The sequence below is a fragment of the Genypterus blacodes genome, unplaced genomic scaffold (genome assembly GCF_046128005.1).
Source record: "Genypterus blacodes isolate CSIRO-AG114 ecotype Tasmania unplaced genomic scaffold, CSIRO-AGI_Gbla_v1 ptg000021l_1, whole genome shotgun sequence".
Taxonomy (NCBI): domain Eukaryota; kingdom Metazoa; phylum Chordata; class Actinopteri; order Ophidiiformes; family Ophidiidae; genus Genypterus; species Genypterus blacodes.
The window spans coordinates 5,793,075-5,810,612 of NW_027466834.1; the positions used below are offsets into that span (position 1 = coordinate 5,793,075).

The 17,538-nt window shown below is 44.2% G+C and overlaps 3 protein-coding genes across 4 annotated transcripts; 1 reads left to right on the forward strand and 2 right to left on the reverse strand.

The window, feature by feature from the left end:
- Positions 1-728: 728 nt before the first annotated feature.
- On the reverse strand, positions 729-3,367 carry LOC142991790 (synaptotagmin-A-like). Its single transcript, XM_076141915.1, has 8 exons — positions 3,244-3,367; positions 2,660-2,841; positions 2,109-2,225; positions 1,846-2,013; positions 1,565-1,732; positions 1,329-1,446; positions 1,019-1,152; positions 729-935 (listed from the first exon to the last, which is right to left on the reverse strand). Exons 1-8 carry the CDS (start codon positions 3,365-3,367, stop codon positions 729-731), a joined length of 1,218 nt encoding a protein of 405 aa, XP_075998030.1.
- Positions 3,368-6,404: 3,037 nt separating this feature from the next.
- Positions 6,405-10,722, forward strand: bbs10 (Bardet-Biedl syndrome 10). Its single transcript, XM_076141914.1, has 4 exons — positions 6,405-6,458; positions 7,218-7,579; positions 7,659-8,615; positions 8,995-10,722. The coding sequence occupies exons 2-4, from the start codon at positions 7,389-7,391 to the stop codon at positions 9,746-9,748; spliced, it is 1,902 nt and encodes a 633-aa protein (XP_075998029.1). The 5' UTR covers positions 6,405-6,458; positions 7,218-7,388; the 3' UTR covers positions 9,749-10,722.
- A 34-nt stretch (positions 10,723-10,756) lies between these two features.
- Positions 10,757-17,140, reverse strand: cd9a (CD9 molecule a). Of its 2 annotated transcripts, none has more exons than XM_076141916.1 (8): positions 16,962-17,140; positions 13,912-14,014; positions 13,708-13,805; positions 13,042-13,116; positions 12,845-12,946; positions 12,638-12,727; positions 11,735-11,818; positions 10,757-11,646 (listed from the first exon to the last, which is right to left on the reverse strand). In XM_076141916.1, the coding sequence occupies exons 1-8, from the start codon at positions 17,028-17,030 to the stop codon at positions 11,581-11,583; spliced, it is 687 nt and encodes a 228-aa protein (XP_075998031.1). In that variant the 5' UTR covers positions 17,031-17,140; the 3' UTR covers positions 10,757-11,580. The 2 variants fall into 2 exon arrangements, with proteins under 2 accessions (XP_075998031.1, XP_075998032.1); XM_076141917.1 differs by lacking the exon at positions 16,962-17,140 and adding an exon at positions 15,240-15,424.
- Between the last annotated feature and the right edge of the window lie 398 nt (positions 17,141-17,538).

The window sequence follows — 17,538 nt, forward strand, 5'->3', positions numbered from 1 at the left end:
TGTACTCTCTGACCTGCACTAGTAAATGCTCTTATTGGTTACTTCTATAAGTTTGTTATTGAGGTTTTAAAAAGAAGAGATGCAACTATGAGGCGCTAAGTGCAAACCTGTAAGACCTTTCAAAGGTAAACAGCGCCTTTAAGTGTGGTTTGATAGGGATTGATCCTATATGTAGTCAACATGATTAAAACAAATACTCAGTTCTGAAGAGGTTAAGTGGAAATCTAAAAGTTTTCAAAAGAACTGACAACGTATTATTTAATTACAAGATAATAGTGAGTAGAAGACAGTAAGTCATGGACACTCATTTTAGGATCATTTGCCTTTGCATTGTCTCCCTCTGCAGGATAATCTCACTAATTGTGGTTATCGAACTGTGGAGCAGCGCAGGAAGCAAGAAAAACATCCTTTTTTTTGGAAAAATTGTCATATGTTTATTAGCACTGTACATTATGGTACATATATGTTTATTTACAGCAGTTTAGAGAGCAACAAGAGATGATGTGCTTGATGGGAGAAAAGCTTATATATCATAACAGCAACTTGGAATTTAGGGATAGAGATTGTTTGTGGATATTAAGTCAGTGAAGTAGCTTAAAGGCTTTTTGCTTTTTCTTCAGAGAAATAACGAGAGGTAGAGAACATAAAATCAAAAGCTGAGGTAAATGGTGCAAGATATCATAGAACAGGTGCGTCGTGCTGTCCCTTTGCCCACTGGGGTCACAGTCTCATTTCTTGCTTGACAGTAGAGCGCTGACCTCCTCGTCTGATTTGAGGCTGTGCCATTGGGCGATGGGTCGGCGGGGATTGGCCAGCATGTCTGACCAATGATGAAGCTCAGTCCCGGCACTGTTATTGCCCAGTATAACCTTTCCAATGGCGTCGTTCTTCCCGATCTTATCGTAGTCCAGCACCGTCACTGCAATATGCACCTTCTGCGAACGACACATACAGGGAATTTAATGACTCTCCAATGGTGGACATTTATTTTTATTTGTGAAAATGTCTTTAGCTATACCTCTAACTGTTCACTTGGCACTTCAAAGCTGAACGACTCATTGTAGTAAGGATTCAGAGTGTTCTTCTTTATGGTTGTTTTCTTTTTCTTCAGCCTCTTCCCATTCTGCATCAAGTGAATCTTTGCGTAAGGGTCTGACAGAGAGACCACAGGGAAGTTTGATGTTAAAGCAAGCAGATCAATAGTAACCACATGAGTAAAACACCTCTATTTAATATGTCTTGTCCCCTAAATAGAAACTAGATAGAAGTACAACAAAAGTCTGAAATTAAATGTAATTCTAATCCAGATTTCCTGGCAGTAGGCTCACCTGAAAGACCACCCACGTCCATTTTCTTCAGGTTTTTGGCCTCTAGGATCACCACTGTGAGCTTCCCTGCAGTTGGCACGTACCTCAAGGATAAACAGATATCACCAAGACGCTCGCTCTAATGAAATGAAAGAGAGTTGCAGATGTTGTTACAGGAAATTTAAAACGACAACGGTGGAGTTTGAGGGTCAAATGTCAGCATCATGCGGCGCGTTTCTCCAGTCTTGTGCTCCCACCTCCTCCTTCTCGGCCCTCTGCAGGTCCCTCCACTCCTGCAGAGACTGGCTGAAGTCCACGCCGCTCATTGGTATCTTCACAGCCCCAATGGCGTCGTGCTTGGAGAAGCGGTCGAAGTCGTACACAGTCATCACCAAAGTCTTGCCTCCCAGTTCAGTGTATGGTACCTGAACACACACACACCACAAACATTTAGAAGAATATGATCTGGTTATCCCAAGACAATCAGAAAGAATATGTGACATCTAAATACTTTACTCGTCTCTAAGTTTTGATTTACCTTGAATGTGAAAGTCTCGTTGAAAATTGGATTGAGAGTCTTTCTATGTATTTTGGTTTCAAACTTTTTCTTTTTGTCGGGGAGCAGAAAGAGTTTCACATAAGGGTCAGAGCTGCCACCCACGTCCATGGCAGGGAGCTCTGCACCCTGCAGGATGCCTACAACCAGCTTGAAGAGAAATAAGAATCTGAGTGATCAAGAGACTCAAAAAGAAGCATTGAAACCTGACATTTTGGAACGTGAATGAAAAACTCTCGCCTTACCGTGTTATCGGTGAAGTTGTAGTCCAATGTGAAATGTAGCCTGCCCAACTTTTCATCCTCCTTTGGCTCGCTATCGGACAGCTCTGTTTCCTTTTTGTTACTTTTTTCTGTCAGCGACTGCACACACACACATGCACATACATTACTGTAGATGGCGGCTTCAACACAGTCAAAAGGCCTTTTTACAATTGATTTAGATGTCCTGTTTCACAACGTGTGTATCAGCTGTTTATGCTGTACAAACATAACAAAGCCATGGGTGATCAATCAGTGGCAGTCTGAGTGATTAAAGGTTTATTTACTGTTTGAGGCAAGTTAATATGTGACTCGCTTCTTTGAAAATCACTCCAGAGCAACTGATCTCACACTTCACCCTACACTGCAGAATAAACGACGCACCATGCAAACATCCATTTGTCTCAACACACACTGACAGTTTTTCAAGTCCTGGGTGTCCCGGATGTCAAGGAGCTTGATACATTGCAAGGACAGCGCATCTGCAGTGGGAGTGTATGCTTGTGTGCGTGTGTGTGCGCGTGTGTGTGGCCTACCCCATTGTACCCTCCATCCATTTCAGTGTCACAATCTCCCTTGCTCTTCTCTTTTCCCTTTTTCTTGTCCTTTTCTTTGTCCTTGTCCTTCTTTTTCAAGCACTTCTTCCACGCACACACACCAAACGACAGCGCCGCACACAGCGTCACAATACAGAGGGCGGCGACGGCCCACGACGGCGCTGCAGATCCACACAAGGCACAAGCAGAGACAAAACAGTAATTATATAGATTATCACTCCACTTACCAGGCTTAAAATAGGACAAATCAAACATTTATTTATACTATGAAAACATCACATACACTAAAAACAAGAGAGGGAGAGAGCAATAGAGAGACGTTTATTTAACCTACTTTACATTTAAACAAGTTTAAAGGACCTGGCATATATAAGATTCTAGTCATTTAACATGCAACAATTGTTACATGTAATATTTATCAGTCTTAACTCAATTTATCCCAGATTTCGCCTGAGTAACCTCTTCCACCTGCACATCTCCATGCGCACCATGTGTATCGCATTCTAATGAGTGATTGAGGGAACACTCTGAATTTTCTCTTCCCTCTTTAGTTTCCAACTCACTGTGGATGTGGTGCAGCTCACTCATGAACTTGTTGGGACTGTTCCGGCCAGACTCCGGGGAAGCCGTGGCATTAGGTGAGAGGTGGGGGGTGGCCGAGGGGGCAACTCGAGCATTCCCAGTCATAATGGGATGAACGTCGTGGGTAGATCCAGAAGAATACTAGCACAGGGAGAGGATGTGGGATCGTCCCTATTAAGTTCAAAACAGAAGAGAACAAACTTGCATCTGCCCTTCAAATGCACATATACTGTATACTTTGAGGACATTGGCTATCATCCAAACTTTCTACATAAACACACAAACCAGAGCAGAGTTTCCATAACTGCTATCAGATATTTTTGATACAATAATATGCTTACAGACAATGTATAACAATCAGTATCAAATGGCCTCTCTTGTTTCTGCTGGCCTGGCAGTAACACTTGAACACAGGATGCACAAGCTCGCTGTCTCTGCCAAACCTGCTGACAATGGGAAGGGGTGATGGGAAAAGTGGAGCTGAAGCTCCATACGTGGGCCTCTGCTGGTGTGCCGGTGTTCCACAGCGTGAAAGCTGCCAGAGGTGAGATTCACGTGCCAAGGTCACGCTCAGAGGCGCTCTTACACAATGCCAAGACTTAATTCCCAGGTTTTCCTCAGAATTGTTTTGATATGTTGTTTGCTATTCTGCAGACATCACGGGTATTGAGTATCTGTGCCTGACTCAGCAAATGCAATGTCTCACGCCCAATCACACACTGACCTCTGTGGATTTTTGCTCTCTCGTCTCCGATCTTTCGTCAGCTTTTCTGAAAAGAAAACACACACTCAAATCGGAGCCATTGCTGTTTGTACACTAACAGCTGCGAGAGCAAACAGAGGCAAGTGAGGCCAAAAAAAAATCAAATGGTTAAAATGCACAGTTTAGATGGACACAGGTATTACTGACACTGATGTTTTTGTTTGGTATTGTATGTCAAAGAAGCAACTGTACTGGCATATTGAAATGTTAAAAAAATGGAATATGGAAACTAAATATAGATTAGTAAATTGCTTATTTTAAAACACTTCTATTTTTGCACAAATTGTTTTTCTACTGAAAATATATTGAATCATTAATGATTCACCTTTGTGTTCCCACAACTTGTAATATTTGCTTAAAAGCACATTTACACCGGATCCAACAAGGTTGCAACTTCAGTACATAAAATATGAGGAGCTCAGATAACTCTCATTTTATGGAATGGTTAAGATCATGTTTCTCTCTATGTTTTTTTTTGCATTGCATTGCATTGCATTGCATTTCCAGTAACACCAATCAATCTGATTTTGAGTTCAAATGAAAATCTAAATAGACTAAAAAACAACATAAATATTGATGTGAGATTTGACTCATAGGCCCCGCATTGCAGAATAAAAGCATCACTGTACAATTTCAGTGATCTGTTTATGCAAATGAACTTCTCAAAACTTGTCAATGAAAGCATTGAATTTAATAGATATCAAGTATGAGACAACGTTTCAAAATTAATAATGTTAAAAATAGCCTTGAATTTAGCTTGACATTGCAAAGTCTTAACCCTCAAGTGTGCATAATTTTCCAAATTGACAAGACGAGTTAATGGGTAATAAATTGCAAAAGGCGATTGTGTTGTTGCATAACAGACGCCTTCCAATAACAAGCAAAGTAATGTGCATTGAGATTTTTAATAATGTTTTATGGAATAATGGTTCTACACAATTAATATTCAATTACACTAATTGAGAGTTACACAAACAATGAGTCATTTGGAGCTGTGGTTTGAATGGTAGGAGAAACATACCTGTGCTTGGTTGTCCCAGCAGTGGCGTTCGGTCTCACCGATACTCCTTTCCCTTACAGAGAAGAGTGCAGGAGGAGCAGAAAAGACGAGAGGACAGGAGTGGACCGAAGAGGCGGAGGAAAACAGTGAGGTAAGGAGGAGTGTCAGTTCGGCTTGTTGCCCTTTTGTTTTTTTCCCCCCAGCAACCCTCTGACATCAAAAGTGCAGGTGTGCGAAAGAAGGATGGAGAGAGAGGAAGAGGGAGTGAGGGTAGGACATGATCAGGTTGGGATCGGGATAGATGGGATTGCAGCTCAGTCATCTTCGGTTGCTTGTCTCTATGTGTGTGTTTGTGTGTGTGTGCTTTACTTGTTTCTGTCTATTCAGATCTCATGGGAGTGCTGGTCCTTGTGCTTGATGCCCCACCTCTTGTGACCTCTGTCCCTTCCCCACAGGTCACCCCTCACCAGGCCACCCATAAATATTCATTACTGTAGTGACATGGCCTTTTAAAGTCTCGTTAGCATAGTGAGACTTCAGCATTAGAGGAAATTTACATTGAGATTGGACAGTGTATGTGTGTGTTGTACTTGAGCATCTGGCAGTAGCTGCAGACCTGTCTCATATTGTCTATGTATAGATGATGTTGCCTGAATTAGAAACTTAGGATGTGGTTTCTGCAACAACACGGGGATCAGGTTCCAGCCCCTCCCAGTTCACCTTGACACACCACAGATGTACGGAGATACTGTACAGAAGGAGGGATGAGAGAGAGAGAGAGAGAGAGAGATAGATAGAGAGAGTCTCTCTCTATGGTATAACAAACATTCAACTGTCTATTGCTTCTTAGAACAATATTATTTATGCATTTTCCTTTTTTTCTATGGACTTCTTTCATTCTGCATTTTCATAAAGAGAAAGGATACAAGAGGAAATTCAAGGCAAAAGAATGAAAGTTATTATGGTTGCCTAGTGACAAAGTGAGTAAATACATTGCAGCAATTTCCGTTGCATCGCCATTGTATTTAATTTTCTTATCTTCTTTAGTTCTGTTTTAAATTTACTATAATTACACACTTTACATTTCTTTGAAACTATTATTTGCACTATAAAGGAAAGAGGGATGTTAAATTGTGCATTTGAATTAGCATACACTACTCACACAGTACATAACGCACATACACTAATATTACATAATATATTATATAATATATGACACAACGTATTGTTGTCAAATTCTCGTCCACCACCACCCACATTTATATGTGAACTGTGTTTACAAAAGACCGTGTTTCTGGATTGATGAGAGAAACGAGTTCCACCTACATCCGCCAGGTGGCAGTAGGACTAATCTCTGATATACAATTCACCGGGACCTGAAACAACAGAAGAAGACTGGTCTCTAGGATACAGCAGGAGGCGTCTGCTTGGCGGTGAGTTCTGACTAATTTAAAGCGTTTCGTGCTTCTAAATGCACTATTTATATATGTGTTCGTGCTGCTTTCTGTCATTTCGTGCGGCATGAACAATTGTGCGTTAGCTAACTTCCCCCAAACCCATTTACGTGTAAACTAGAGCTTAAACTGTGCAGAATTAACGATTTAGCGTCTTCCTGAACTTATTGTTATTGTGAGATTTGTCTCATATATACACTGAGATATTCTGAAGTGCTTGTGTGGTGCAAATACGTACATACTTTAAAACACAAGTACTTCGCTGGATACAGAGTTGCTCCCACTAACAGAGGAGTAAAAGCGTTTCAAATCAAACAGAAGACTTATATACATAAAACAACATCACCATTACATAATACATCCTGCTATCACACTCAATAATCTGTACATATAAATATCACTGTATCAATTATTCATTATGGGATGTGTAGCTACATTCTATTAACTCTAGTGGGAGGTCAGAGTGTCTTTATAATAAGAGCATGCTGCCATTACTTGGGATGTTATTAAGTGACGTGGTTTGTCTAATCGCCCCAGATGATTACACTCGGCCTCTTCATGTGGAGCTCTGGTGCTTTTTATGCTGCGGCAAAATATTAATTAGGACACAAAATGTAACACAAAGTCCAAAGAAGGCATCACAAAGATCATTCATGTTGTAAAAATGTTAAATTCTCCAAACCGCATACATTTCTTCACAATATGTATTGCAAGTGACAGTTCAGTCTCTTGCTGCAGGTGAAGGGTGCCCAGCGATCCTGACCTGAATTAACAGATAAAGATGAAGGTAGATCAGCTCCACAACGTCACAGCTTGGACGGTGCTGCAATGGGACAAAATATAAACAGGAAACATCTGAGTAAATATCAGATGTGAAGGGGCCTCTGTGTGCACATCCTCAGTGTCGGTATGCCACACGTGGAGCGTCTCCACCTGAGACATGTCCTGCAGACAGTTTGTGCACTGGAGGAGGTCGTGCTCCGTGTTTTCGGCCCTGAAGGAGGACAGGTGCTGTTCACCAGAGACACAGGACAGGCGGTGCTGAGCCGGAGTGGGACTCAAATTCTTACAGCGTTACGACTGGAGCACCCACTGGCCAGGTAACATTCACTGATTCACTGCAGTGCTTGTTGACAAATGTCTGTTTCTTTGATGCTGTATGTGTGTGTGTTCTTCCAGGATGGTGGTGGAGTGTGTGTGGAAACACTGTAGGAAAACAGGGGACGGATCAAAGACCTTCATCCTGCTGCTGGCGTCGCTACTGCGGCTGATTGTTACAGCGGCTTATAAGGAGCGGAATGTGGAACACACTTCAAACTCCAGAGAAGCAGCAGAGGCCAGACGTTTGGCTGACAGCCTGCTGACATTTGGGCTGGAGGAGCTGGATGATGTCATAGCTGCTGGAGTGGTCCCTTATGGATGTTCTCTTTCGTGGATGGACATTACTGCGGACACAAACATTTCCGCCCACACAAACACAAACACACACCACATCCAAAAACTGCTGGCATCATTCTTTCTCACTCGTGTGGGATGCTCACACTGCGACCTCATCAGCCGCCTCACCCGTGAACTTCTCTCCCACTGGAGGGTCAAAGACAGCCCGCCATCCTTGACCCTCCATTTTATAGAAGACAACTTCCCTGCGTTGCATACCGCTGTGTCAGGCTTCCCTGTCACTTCTTCCCGTTTGATTGAAGGGCAGATCATTCACAGGGACTTTGCTACACCCTGCCCTCCATCCGACCAGCAGCCGGTTAAAGCTGTGGTGCTCGCCGGTTATCTGCAGCCAAACGTACTTAGTGAAGGATTTGTGCTGGAATTGGGAGGTGGAGAGAAAAAGGAGAGGAGCAGTGTGCAGTACGGCTCTTGGGCAGAGACGTCGCTGCAGTGTGTCTTCGCTCACCTGAAGCGTTTGGGTGTGTCCGTGCTGCTGTCCGCTGTGAAGCAATCTGATGCTGCGCTGAGTTTAGCCGCGCAGGCCCAGATGCGTGTCGTGGAGTGCGTCGGTAAAGACGAACTTTCTCTCTTCGCCCAGCTCAGCGGGGCCACGCCCGTATCAGACCGCCGGCTGATTCATCCAGAGAATGTCGCCACGCTGACCTTTTGTCGGCCAATACTGCTGGGAGATCACAGGTTAGAAAACACTCATGCCTTCTCTACACGTACACGGAACGTATTCAGGGACTCACACACACTCTCTCTCTCTCTCTCATCTGTCTACGTCTGTGTGTGTGTCAACAATGTCTTCATGATTCTCTCTTCACTTCTCCCTCTCTCTCTCTCTTCACACATACCAGATTCACTGTGTATTTAAAGTTCTTTCTTCGTTCAAGCAGAAGAGGGAATCTCTCTCTGAACTGCCTCAGCCAAGGTTTCTTTGTTGTTGTGTGGGCAGGTGAAGCCTTTTGAGTCATTGTGATATCAGGCATGTACAAATAAACTTGACTTGACTCAGTCTTGTTTCTTCTCCCCTCTCTCTCTCTCTCTCTTTCTCTCTCTCACACACACACAGGTACGTCCATGTGGCTTTCCATGAGCCTGAGGAGAGACTTGCGGTCAAACCCTACAGTTTGATCCTATGTGGCCCAGGGGAGGGGCAGACCGAGCAGTACTCCCGTGCGTTCAGAGACGCCGTCCACATGCTGCTGGTAACGTGGGAGCCCGTGTCCGACAGAACCTCACACTCGCAACAAAGCACATCACTACCCGAGCACCCTCCCACTGAACCCCCTCCATCGCCCCCAAAGTGTGTGTTGGAGCCGGGCTGCGTCATTCCAGCTGGTGGGACGTTTGAGTTTCTGGTACACCGTGCCCTCTTACAGCGTGACTCTAGGGCCTCTCACACAGATGTAGGCGTCCGGCTCTTGGCAGACGCTTTACTGCGTGTGCCCCAGCTGCTCTACCCCCACAATCCTCGTCTCTTTCTGCAGACCCAAACCCAGGTGGCCAGTTCCGTTCGTAATCATCTCCACCCTTCTGGCCTCCTGGCGTGCACGCCGAAGGACGAAGCGAGCCCCGAGCAGACGCGCGGTAAAAGCGACGGGCACTGTCATAAAAGAGCTGACGCGGCACCGCCAGCTTCTGCGTTGGACCCGGGCCTCGAATCTGTCTCCTGTAAATCCCGGCTGGTTCTGTCCGTGCTGCAGTGTCTGTCAAGACTCCTGCAGTTTGACCTTGTGTTGCGCACTCGCACTCTAACACACACACGCCCACGCTGCCATTCAAACACTTCCCAAGAGGACAGAGAGGAAGAAACAGACGACTAAGATTGTATTGTGTCCAAAGATGAAGAATGTCAACACATTTATTGGCTGCACTGGTGTATTTGGGACATTGGAGGGAATAATTTGCCCTTTTTTCACCTTTTGCTGCACTACTTTATCATACAAGTGTTTTATATTCCCTCATGTCACTGCAGCACTGTTGTGTTGTGCGTCTCACTGGGCTGTAAAATGTCACGGTGATCCCGCAGCACCACCCTGTCAAGGAACAAGCCCAGGCTTTGTAATAACCTCTAATGACTGTGTTAATCTCAGTCTAGAACAGAACATGCAGTTATTATCAAATTATACGGTCGTTATCGCTTACAGACTAATGTGGAGTTGTGTGTTGTGTTAATTGTGGCCCGTTTCCCACTAGGTCCTTACTGGGTTCCTTGTACTTTAACATTCCTCTTCCTTATCTCAGCTCCCCTGCCCTCTTCCCTTTGGCCGGCGGTTACACAAAATGTCCTACACACACACACGTATTGTGGACACATTGACGCACAAATATACAAACTCCTTTTTTTTTATAATCAGTGTTATCTTCTCAGAGGGACACAGAGTCACAGAGGGCACCAACCAGCTCTCAACACCCAAATCAAAGAGTGCCCTTCCTGATTTAAACCCCCACGACTGCGATTGTAATCAGTCACATTCAGCCAATCAGAGAACTCCTAAACTGGACAGGAGGGAATAGTGAGTCATCTTAACTAGACTCACCAGCCTAGATAACTGTGTGTTGTTTTTGTGTAAACTATACAGGCCTAATTTAGAACGCTGGGATTTTCCATAAAAACAAGAAATGACAATGCTCAAGATCAAAGTACACCGGACGGTCTTGATTGCTTTGTTTCCTACTGTGTGTGTGTGAGAAAAAAGAAAAGGAAAGTAAAGTTGTTTTCAATCTTATCCTCCACACCCTCACTGTGAACGGACAGAACATAAATAAAGCTTAATGGCTCCTGTGTGTGTGTGTGTTTGAGAAGCGTTATTGGACTGTTCCTGCACCTGTGAGTGGACCCAGGATGTGTTTATTGATCTCTCTGATTAACATCTTTAAAACATACAAGTACACATGATAGAAATCAACACAATCTTTGTCAGATGTAAAGGATTATAAAACACGTCATTCATCACACCACACTACCTGTGCCATACAACCACTTTAGAAATATTTGACATTTAAAAAAAAACAACATTTACAAAATCAATCAGAGACTCAAAGGCGATTTAGACCCAGAAAAAGTTCAGAAATGCTAAAGAGCCAAGATGCTACGCTTAATACCAAGCTGGGACAGACCACAGTAACAACAGTTCACAGCCCGGCATTTCATTGGCTACTACAACACTGAAGTTTTAGTGTTATGCAAGAGCAAAATGGTGGAATTTCATTGGTTGTGTTTGTCTCTTGTTGCCACTTTGACGACTCTGTGTGATAGTTGAAATATGCTGGAAACACATTAACATGATCTTCTGTTTAGATTAGTTCACATACACTAATTCCTGTCAAATGAGCACAAAGTACACGTTTCTGTTCTACCTTTCCATTGAAGTACAGATGACACCCATTTCATAGATGACCACACAGCTTTGAGCTATTTTAGGAAGGTTGGTCTGAGGTTTGGCAGTGTAGTAAAGTTATACCTGACGTACAAATCATCATCCTCAGCACGTAACTGATAACTGATATAATGATCAGGGATTGCTGTACCCAGCCTCGCTTTAGCTGCTCCCTCCTGAATAAGCGGCGTTTTCTATTGGCAGTGGAGGGTCAGGTGACTCTGAGGATGACATCATGCAACATTAACGAGGACTTGGAAACGTGGCGGCGGGTGTCACACCACCTCCCGAGACTTCCTGATGGCGCAGCACAGGAGCATGCTGAAGATCATCCCAAACATCTGAAAGAGAACCACACACAGTCCTCTTTGTCTCACTCATGTGTCTCCTCTGCGTGTGTGTGTGTGAGGTGTAGGATAGGAGACTTACCATGATCACGCCGATGGTGATGCCAACGCCTCCGATGATATGCAGCTTGGAGTCAAACACCTCGTCGATGGCATCAGGACAGCTCTGCAATGCAAGAGGCCATCATGCTTATCAATTATTCCTAAACGTATGCAGAGTGTGACTTATGGCACACACACACAAGAGACTGGGGCTTCATTGTTGCCATAGTAACGCTGCCAGAAGGCTGAGGAAAAGGGTCTGAACAGGAAGGAAACGACAAACTTGGCTGACACGTGCGGCCTCAGAGCAGCATTATGGCTTTGACGTATTTGCCTTGTGCTCACTGAGACGTGTCTGACGGTTCCTGACATCTTTAGTCTCCTACACCTAACAGAAGTCGGTGTGTGTGTGTGTGTGTGTTTGTGTGTTGCTCAGGAGGGCAAACGCACACAAAGACGAGACACGCATGGACTGATATCTCAGGAGAGACTCTAACTAATAGAATGATATTGTATTGTATAGTGTTTATATCATTCTCTCTCTCTCCCTCTCTGTCTCTCTCTCCCTTGTCTCTGTCAGACATGTTTTCCTACTGGATGACTGTTTGTGTTTAACTGCTCTTCATGCTTTAATGTACTTTTGTAGAATCCGACTGGAAGTTCGGATAATCCCAAGAATTCTTCCTTTTTTCTTTATACATTTAGGTTTTCTCTGGAGTTTTTCCTCGTCTTCCTAGAGAGGTTTGGGAGCAGTTGGGAATTTTCTTAATTTTCTGGGCCTTTAAATCATTTGGAGTCATTTTGAGACATTGTATGTGAGGTTGGGCTATACAAATAAAGTTGACTTGACTTGAATCTCTCGTCCCAATGGATCATCAGGCTTTGCACCTCCGGACGAGGTGATCTGTACATCTGTAAACACACATACACAAAGCCGGTTTACCTTGACAATGAGCTCCCCGAGCAAGTCTCGTGGAGGGCAGGTGTCTCTGGCAGCATTTGCTTCACTTCCAGACGGGCCACAGCAGTCCAACTGTAAACACGCACCAACACACACTTTTAAAGAGGGCAGGTTTGTTTGCAGTGTGGCAAAAACACCTCCCACAGCTGAGTCTGAGTAATCACCAGCCTGCATATAACCTTTGCTTACCCCTGTTTGAATCAGCAGCAGCGTCTCTCGCAGGCGCTCGTCTTTTGTCGTCTTGTATTTGTTGAAGGTCTCAATGTAGAATGAAGTGATGTCTCCCACTACCTGCAAGCAAAATATCCAAAAATTATATTTACTCTGAAGCATGAAGTTAGATCCTCAAATCACCTTTTTAATGTTTGTGTGTGTTTCTCAGTCACCTGGCTTTGGTTGGAGAATCCCCAGATGCCGGCCGCAATTTCAATGGCGAAGATGATGAGCAGGAAGAAGAAGAACTGCACAGGGGACACGCAAAGTTAAAAACAACCTTGTGGCATGCGTGTGTCATCATGCTTGTTTATATTTGTGTGACTCTGTGTGTGTGTGACTGTGTGTGTGTGTGTGTGTGTGTGTGTGTGTGTGTGTGTGTGTGTGTGTGTGTGTGTGTGTGTGCTTGTGTGTGCTTATGTACATAAGTGTCTTTTGCGTGCAAGTGCAAGTAAGGCCATTTGCTGTGGAGCTGAGTACATGATTACACAAGCTCCTCCTCTTGAGAGATTTAGCACAAGAAGATTAGGGACAGACAGGAAGGGAGGTAGAGTGAGACAGAGAGAGAGAGGAGGGGGTAGGGGAGAGAGAGAGAGAGGGGGAGGGATGGATGGGAGGAGTGTGGGTTAAAAGGGCCTTCAGACTGTTCAGTAAATACAGTTGAAGATGAGGCGTCTCAGCTTTCATACTGTGTCAAGGTTGGTACACAGCCCACACATGCTTTAATCGGGCGATATCATCAGTGAGAATGTGGAAATACATTTGAAACTGGCAGAACTTACTGTGTTGGTTAAGTCAGAAAAGATTGAGCTGAATGGAAAGTAAAGAAAGGCACTAACCAGTCCTAACATACAGGGAGATTCCTGGATGGCCCCACAACATCCCAGAAAACCCACCACCATCATCAGTGCTCCAGCTGCTATCAGGATATACACACCTACACACACACACACACACGTGAAAGACACAAACACACTTACAGTATGGGCTTGCAGAAATGAGAGATCATCTGTGTTTGGGCATCAAGGTTACGAATATCTTACCTGTGTAAAAGACATATGGAGAGTCTGTGCCCTCAAACAGGCCTTTGGTTTTGGAGTCAAATCTGAGCCACATGCCGATAGCGAAGACAGCGGTGCCTGCAAGCTGATACACACAGACACAACTGCAGTTCAGACAGTGTTGTGTTGTGTACACTATCACATTCTGAAAGTAAGTTAATGGAACAGCACAAATATACACACATAATCTAGGGCATAACGCAGTGACAGGTACAATCGATCAGTACAATGTGACGGATTGAGAACAAACCCAAACAAACTCGGCTTCTCAACATGTGGTGACGTTCAGTCTGGAGGCACAAGTGCAAGATCACAAACGTTAGAGCTCCAGTTCTTTCACACACATTGATGGAGGGCATGATGTGATGTATTGTGCGTGTGTGTGAATGCATATCCAAGGTAATGTGTGTGTGTGTGTGTGTGTGTGTGTGTGTGTGTGTGTGTTTGTGTAGCGTGCACATCTGTATCAGTGAGAATTAAACTGATAAGAGAGTGTGAGATGAAACCTTATCGTGCAGCATAGATCCCTTTTCCTATGCAACATCCTCTTTCCGTGTAGCATGAACTCCGGACATGCGTTGTGAATGTCTGTGGGTTGTGCTATATTGTGCAATACAGGCGCTGCCCTTACTGGCCTTGTCACTACACACAAAGGTTAATAAATCATTAACATGGGCTTGGAGTCTGAGAAAATAGTGTGTGGGTGTGTACGTGCATGTCGCAGCAGTCCTTTTTTACCACTTCAACCACCCTGTTTTGACTGTATGGATGAAATGGCCAAACAGAGTCCCTCAGGTCTCTGAATGTCAACTGAAGCCATTATTGCGATTAAATGGCAACACAGTTCAGATGGACTCTTACCAGGAACAAATGTATCTTTTCAATCTGTTTCAATAGTGATTTTTCATTGCTGGTATCAAGTCTAAACAATGTTTTTTTTTTTTTACTGAGATTTAGAAAGACATGGTGCAACAAAATGTGTGCTACAGAGTGCAGCAACAGCAGGACCAACATCAGGACAATGATCAGGCTCATCACCAACAAACACATCTGCCACTAAAGCCAGCTGCCATTAACACTCATCAAGACTTGCTGAACATAATGAAAATTGTAATAAGCTCTTCATTCCATCCAGTTCATTGATTTTCCTTGTTCAAACAAACGTCCTGATTTAAGGGCAACTCAGGCCTCAGTCTAAAGTCCACAGTTTGAGGAAGTGCAGGCTGTTGTTTCCCTGTGAAAACCCCCTTCCATTCCTCTCACATGCAACACAGGTAGATAGGATAAGAGGTTAAGTAAAGTACACCTACCCAGAAAATGGCATTGAAGATAAACATCAGATACTTGATACACTTAATTCCTCCACCCAGCGCCATGATGAATCTGTTTACAGTGTTTCCTTTAACTCCCTTCGCTCAAGAACAAAAGTCAAATGGTGCCAGTGGGTGAATAGGTAACTTACAGAGTGGTGGAAAGCGAAAGTATTTGCAGGGCCACGCCTTTATAGAGTTACCTGATCATACGGTTAGGGAGTGGCCACAGCTCAGAGTCCAGTGGGAGTGTTATCTGCTAAACTGTCAAACTGTGATATTAATTCCTTTTCTTTCCTGTCTGCACAGTCTGTGTGAAATGTGAATGTGAGTGAAACGTGTGGGCGTGCAGTGTGTTATCAGGGTAGCAGGTAGCAGTACTGAGGTATCTGTATCTGTTGGGGCATGCAGACATAAAACATTGTAAATACCTGTCTAACATCATATTTAATGCAATAGTGTCTGAACTGTGTGTGCAGCTGGTAAACAGGTTTCCTTCTCTTTGTCCAATTTCCTGATACTGTGGGAGTTTGCGCAACCTGGTCTGTTGGAAAACAGCGCCTGTGTTGACATGTTGTCATGTGATTTGTTGCAGCATGAACAGCATCATAAAGAGATGTGGTCCATTTTCACTTACAATTCAACTTAGAAAGATTAAAATCGATCGTGTTCGTTCCTGTGTTCTTTACATATGCAAGGTTGGTAGGACTCCAACCCACAACCTTTGAATACCTGCACATTACTAGAAGTCCAACGCGCTATCCATTGCGCCACAGAGCCAGATATCACATACACCTGTACTTGAGCTTGATTCGATTAAGATGCATTCAATGTTTCCGTATTACATTTACCATTTATCTAGTCTGTCTAATCTCATTTGTCAGATCAGCATGTATTTTCTGAGTTACTGTTGCACTTTATAGCCACAAAGAGAGAGAGAGAGAGAGAGAGAGAGAGAGAGAGAGAGAGAGAGAGAGGGAGGGGAGAGGGAGAGAGAGAGAGAGAGAGAGGGGAGAGAGAGAGAGAGAGAGAGAGAGAGATTTGGAAACTCCTGTCTGCCCTATAATGATCCCTTATGCACTGTTCTATCTATAGCTACATAAACACTAGTGAAAACCATACACACACACATACACACACACAAACAGGACACACCCTGCGGGCAGTAGACTTGCCTTTTGGGGACATCCAGGCTCACACACACAAACACAAACACACAAACACAAACACAGACACACACACACACACACACACACACACACACACACACACACACACACACGGAGGGGCAGGCTCGAGCTCATGACGCGCCCAACGGGTTCACACCACGTGACAGAGCTGGAGTCTTAATTACGATCACAGCATCAGTAGCATCTCCGTCGCCATAATAACGCGTCTCCCTCCTCCTGCCTGGGCATTAAAACGCTCTACAGTCTCGGCGGTGAAATGGGGTCAGTCGGCCACAGGGGGATTAATGTGCCCACCTGCTTGGTTTGCTCTGCGGACGCGTTTGGACACTGTGCGTCTTTAGCCTTGGACGGTGCCAAAGGATTCTAGGACAAGCAGCCGAGACACACACACACACACACACACACACACACACACACACACACACACACACACACACACACGCACACACACACATATACACACAGACAGACGGGACGCGTACACCCCCCTGTGAGGGCGCTAAAGTTCATTCCCTCGCCTCGGTGAACTCACCCAGAATACCAGGTTGAAGGCGAACATCAGGTACTTAATGCACATCTCTCCTCCCGACAGCGCAGCCATGGCGACGGTCGAGTAGTAATCACACTCGTGCTTGTAATCAGAGAACAGAGGAGCCGCGAAGTAACAGTCACAGTACACAGAGCGAGGTTACGCGCCGGGTACGCGCGTCTTGCTGTGCGCGCATGTAGTGGTCCGCCCCCACAGACACACACACAGAGGCAGATGGAGCTGCTCTGTCGTTCTTTCGCTTTCTTTCTTTCTTTCTTTCTTTCTTTCTTTCTTTCTTTCTTTCTTTCTTTCTTTCTTTCTACATCTGTATGTTTTTCCAATGTTGTCTTCTTTATGGTATATTTGTGGTAAAATACTCGATTTATAGCATCAAATAAAAATGCAAATAATCTATACTATTTTTAAAAATATTCTTATTTTACTTTTTTTTTTTTTTAATATTCTTATTTGCCGTTTTTGCTAGCCTATATCTGTGATATTATGTGACGTCATGTATCACAACACACTACCGCTGTTTTCGAAATGAGAGTTAAAGGAACCTGCGTCCATTCTGTAGCAT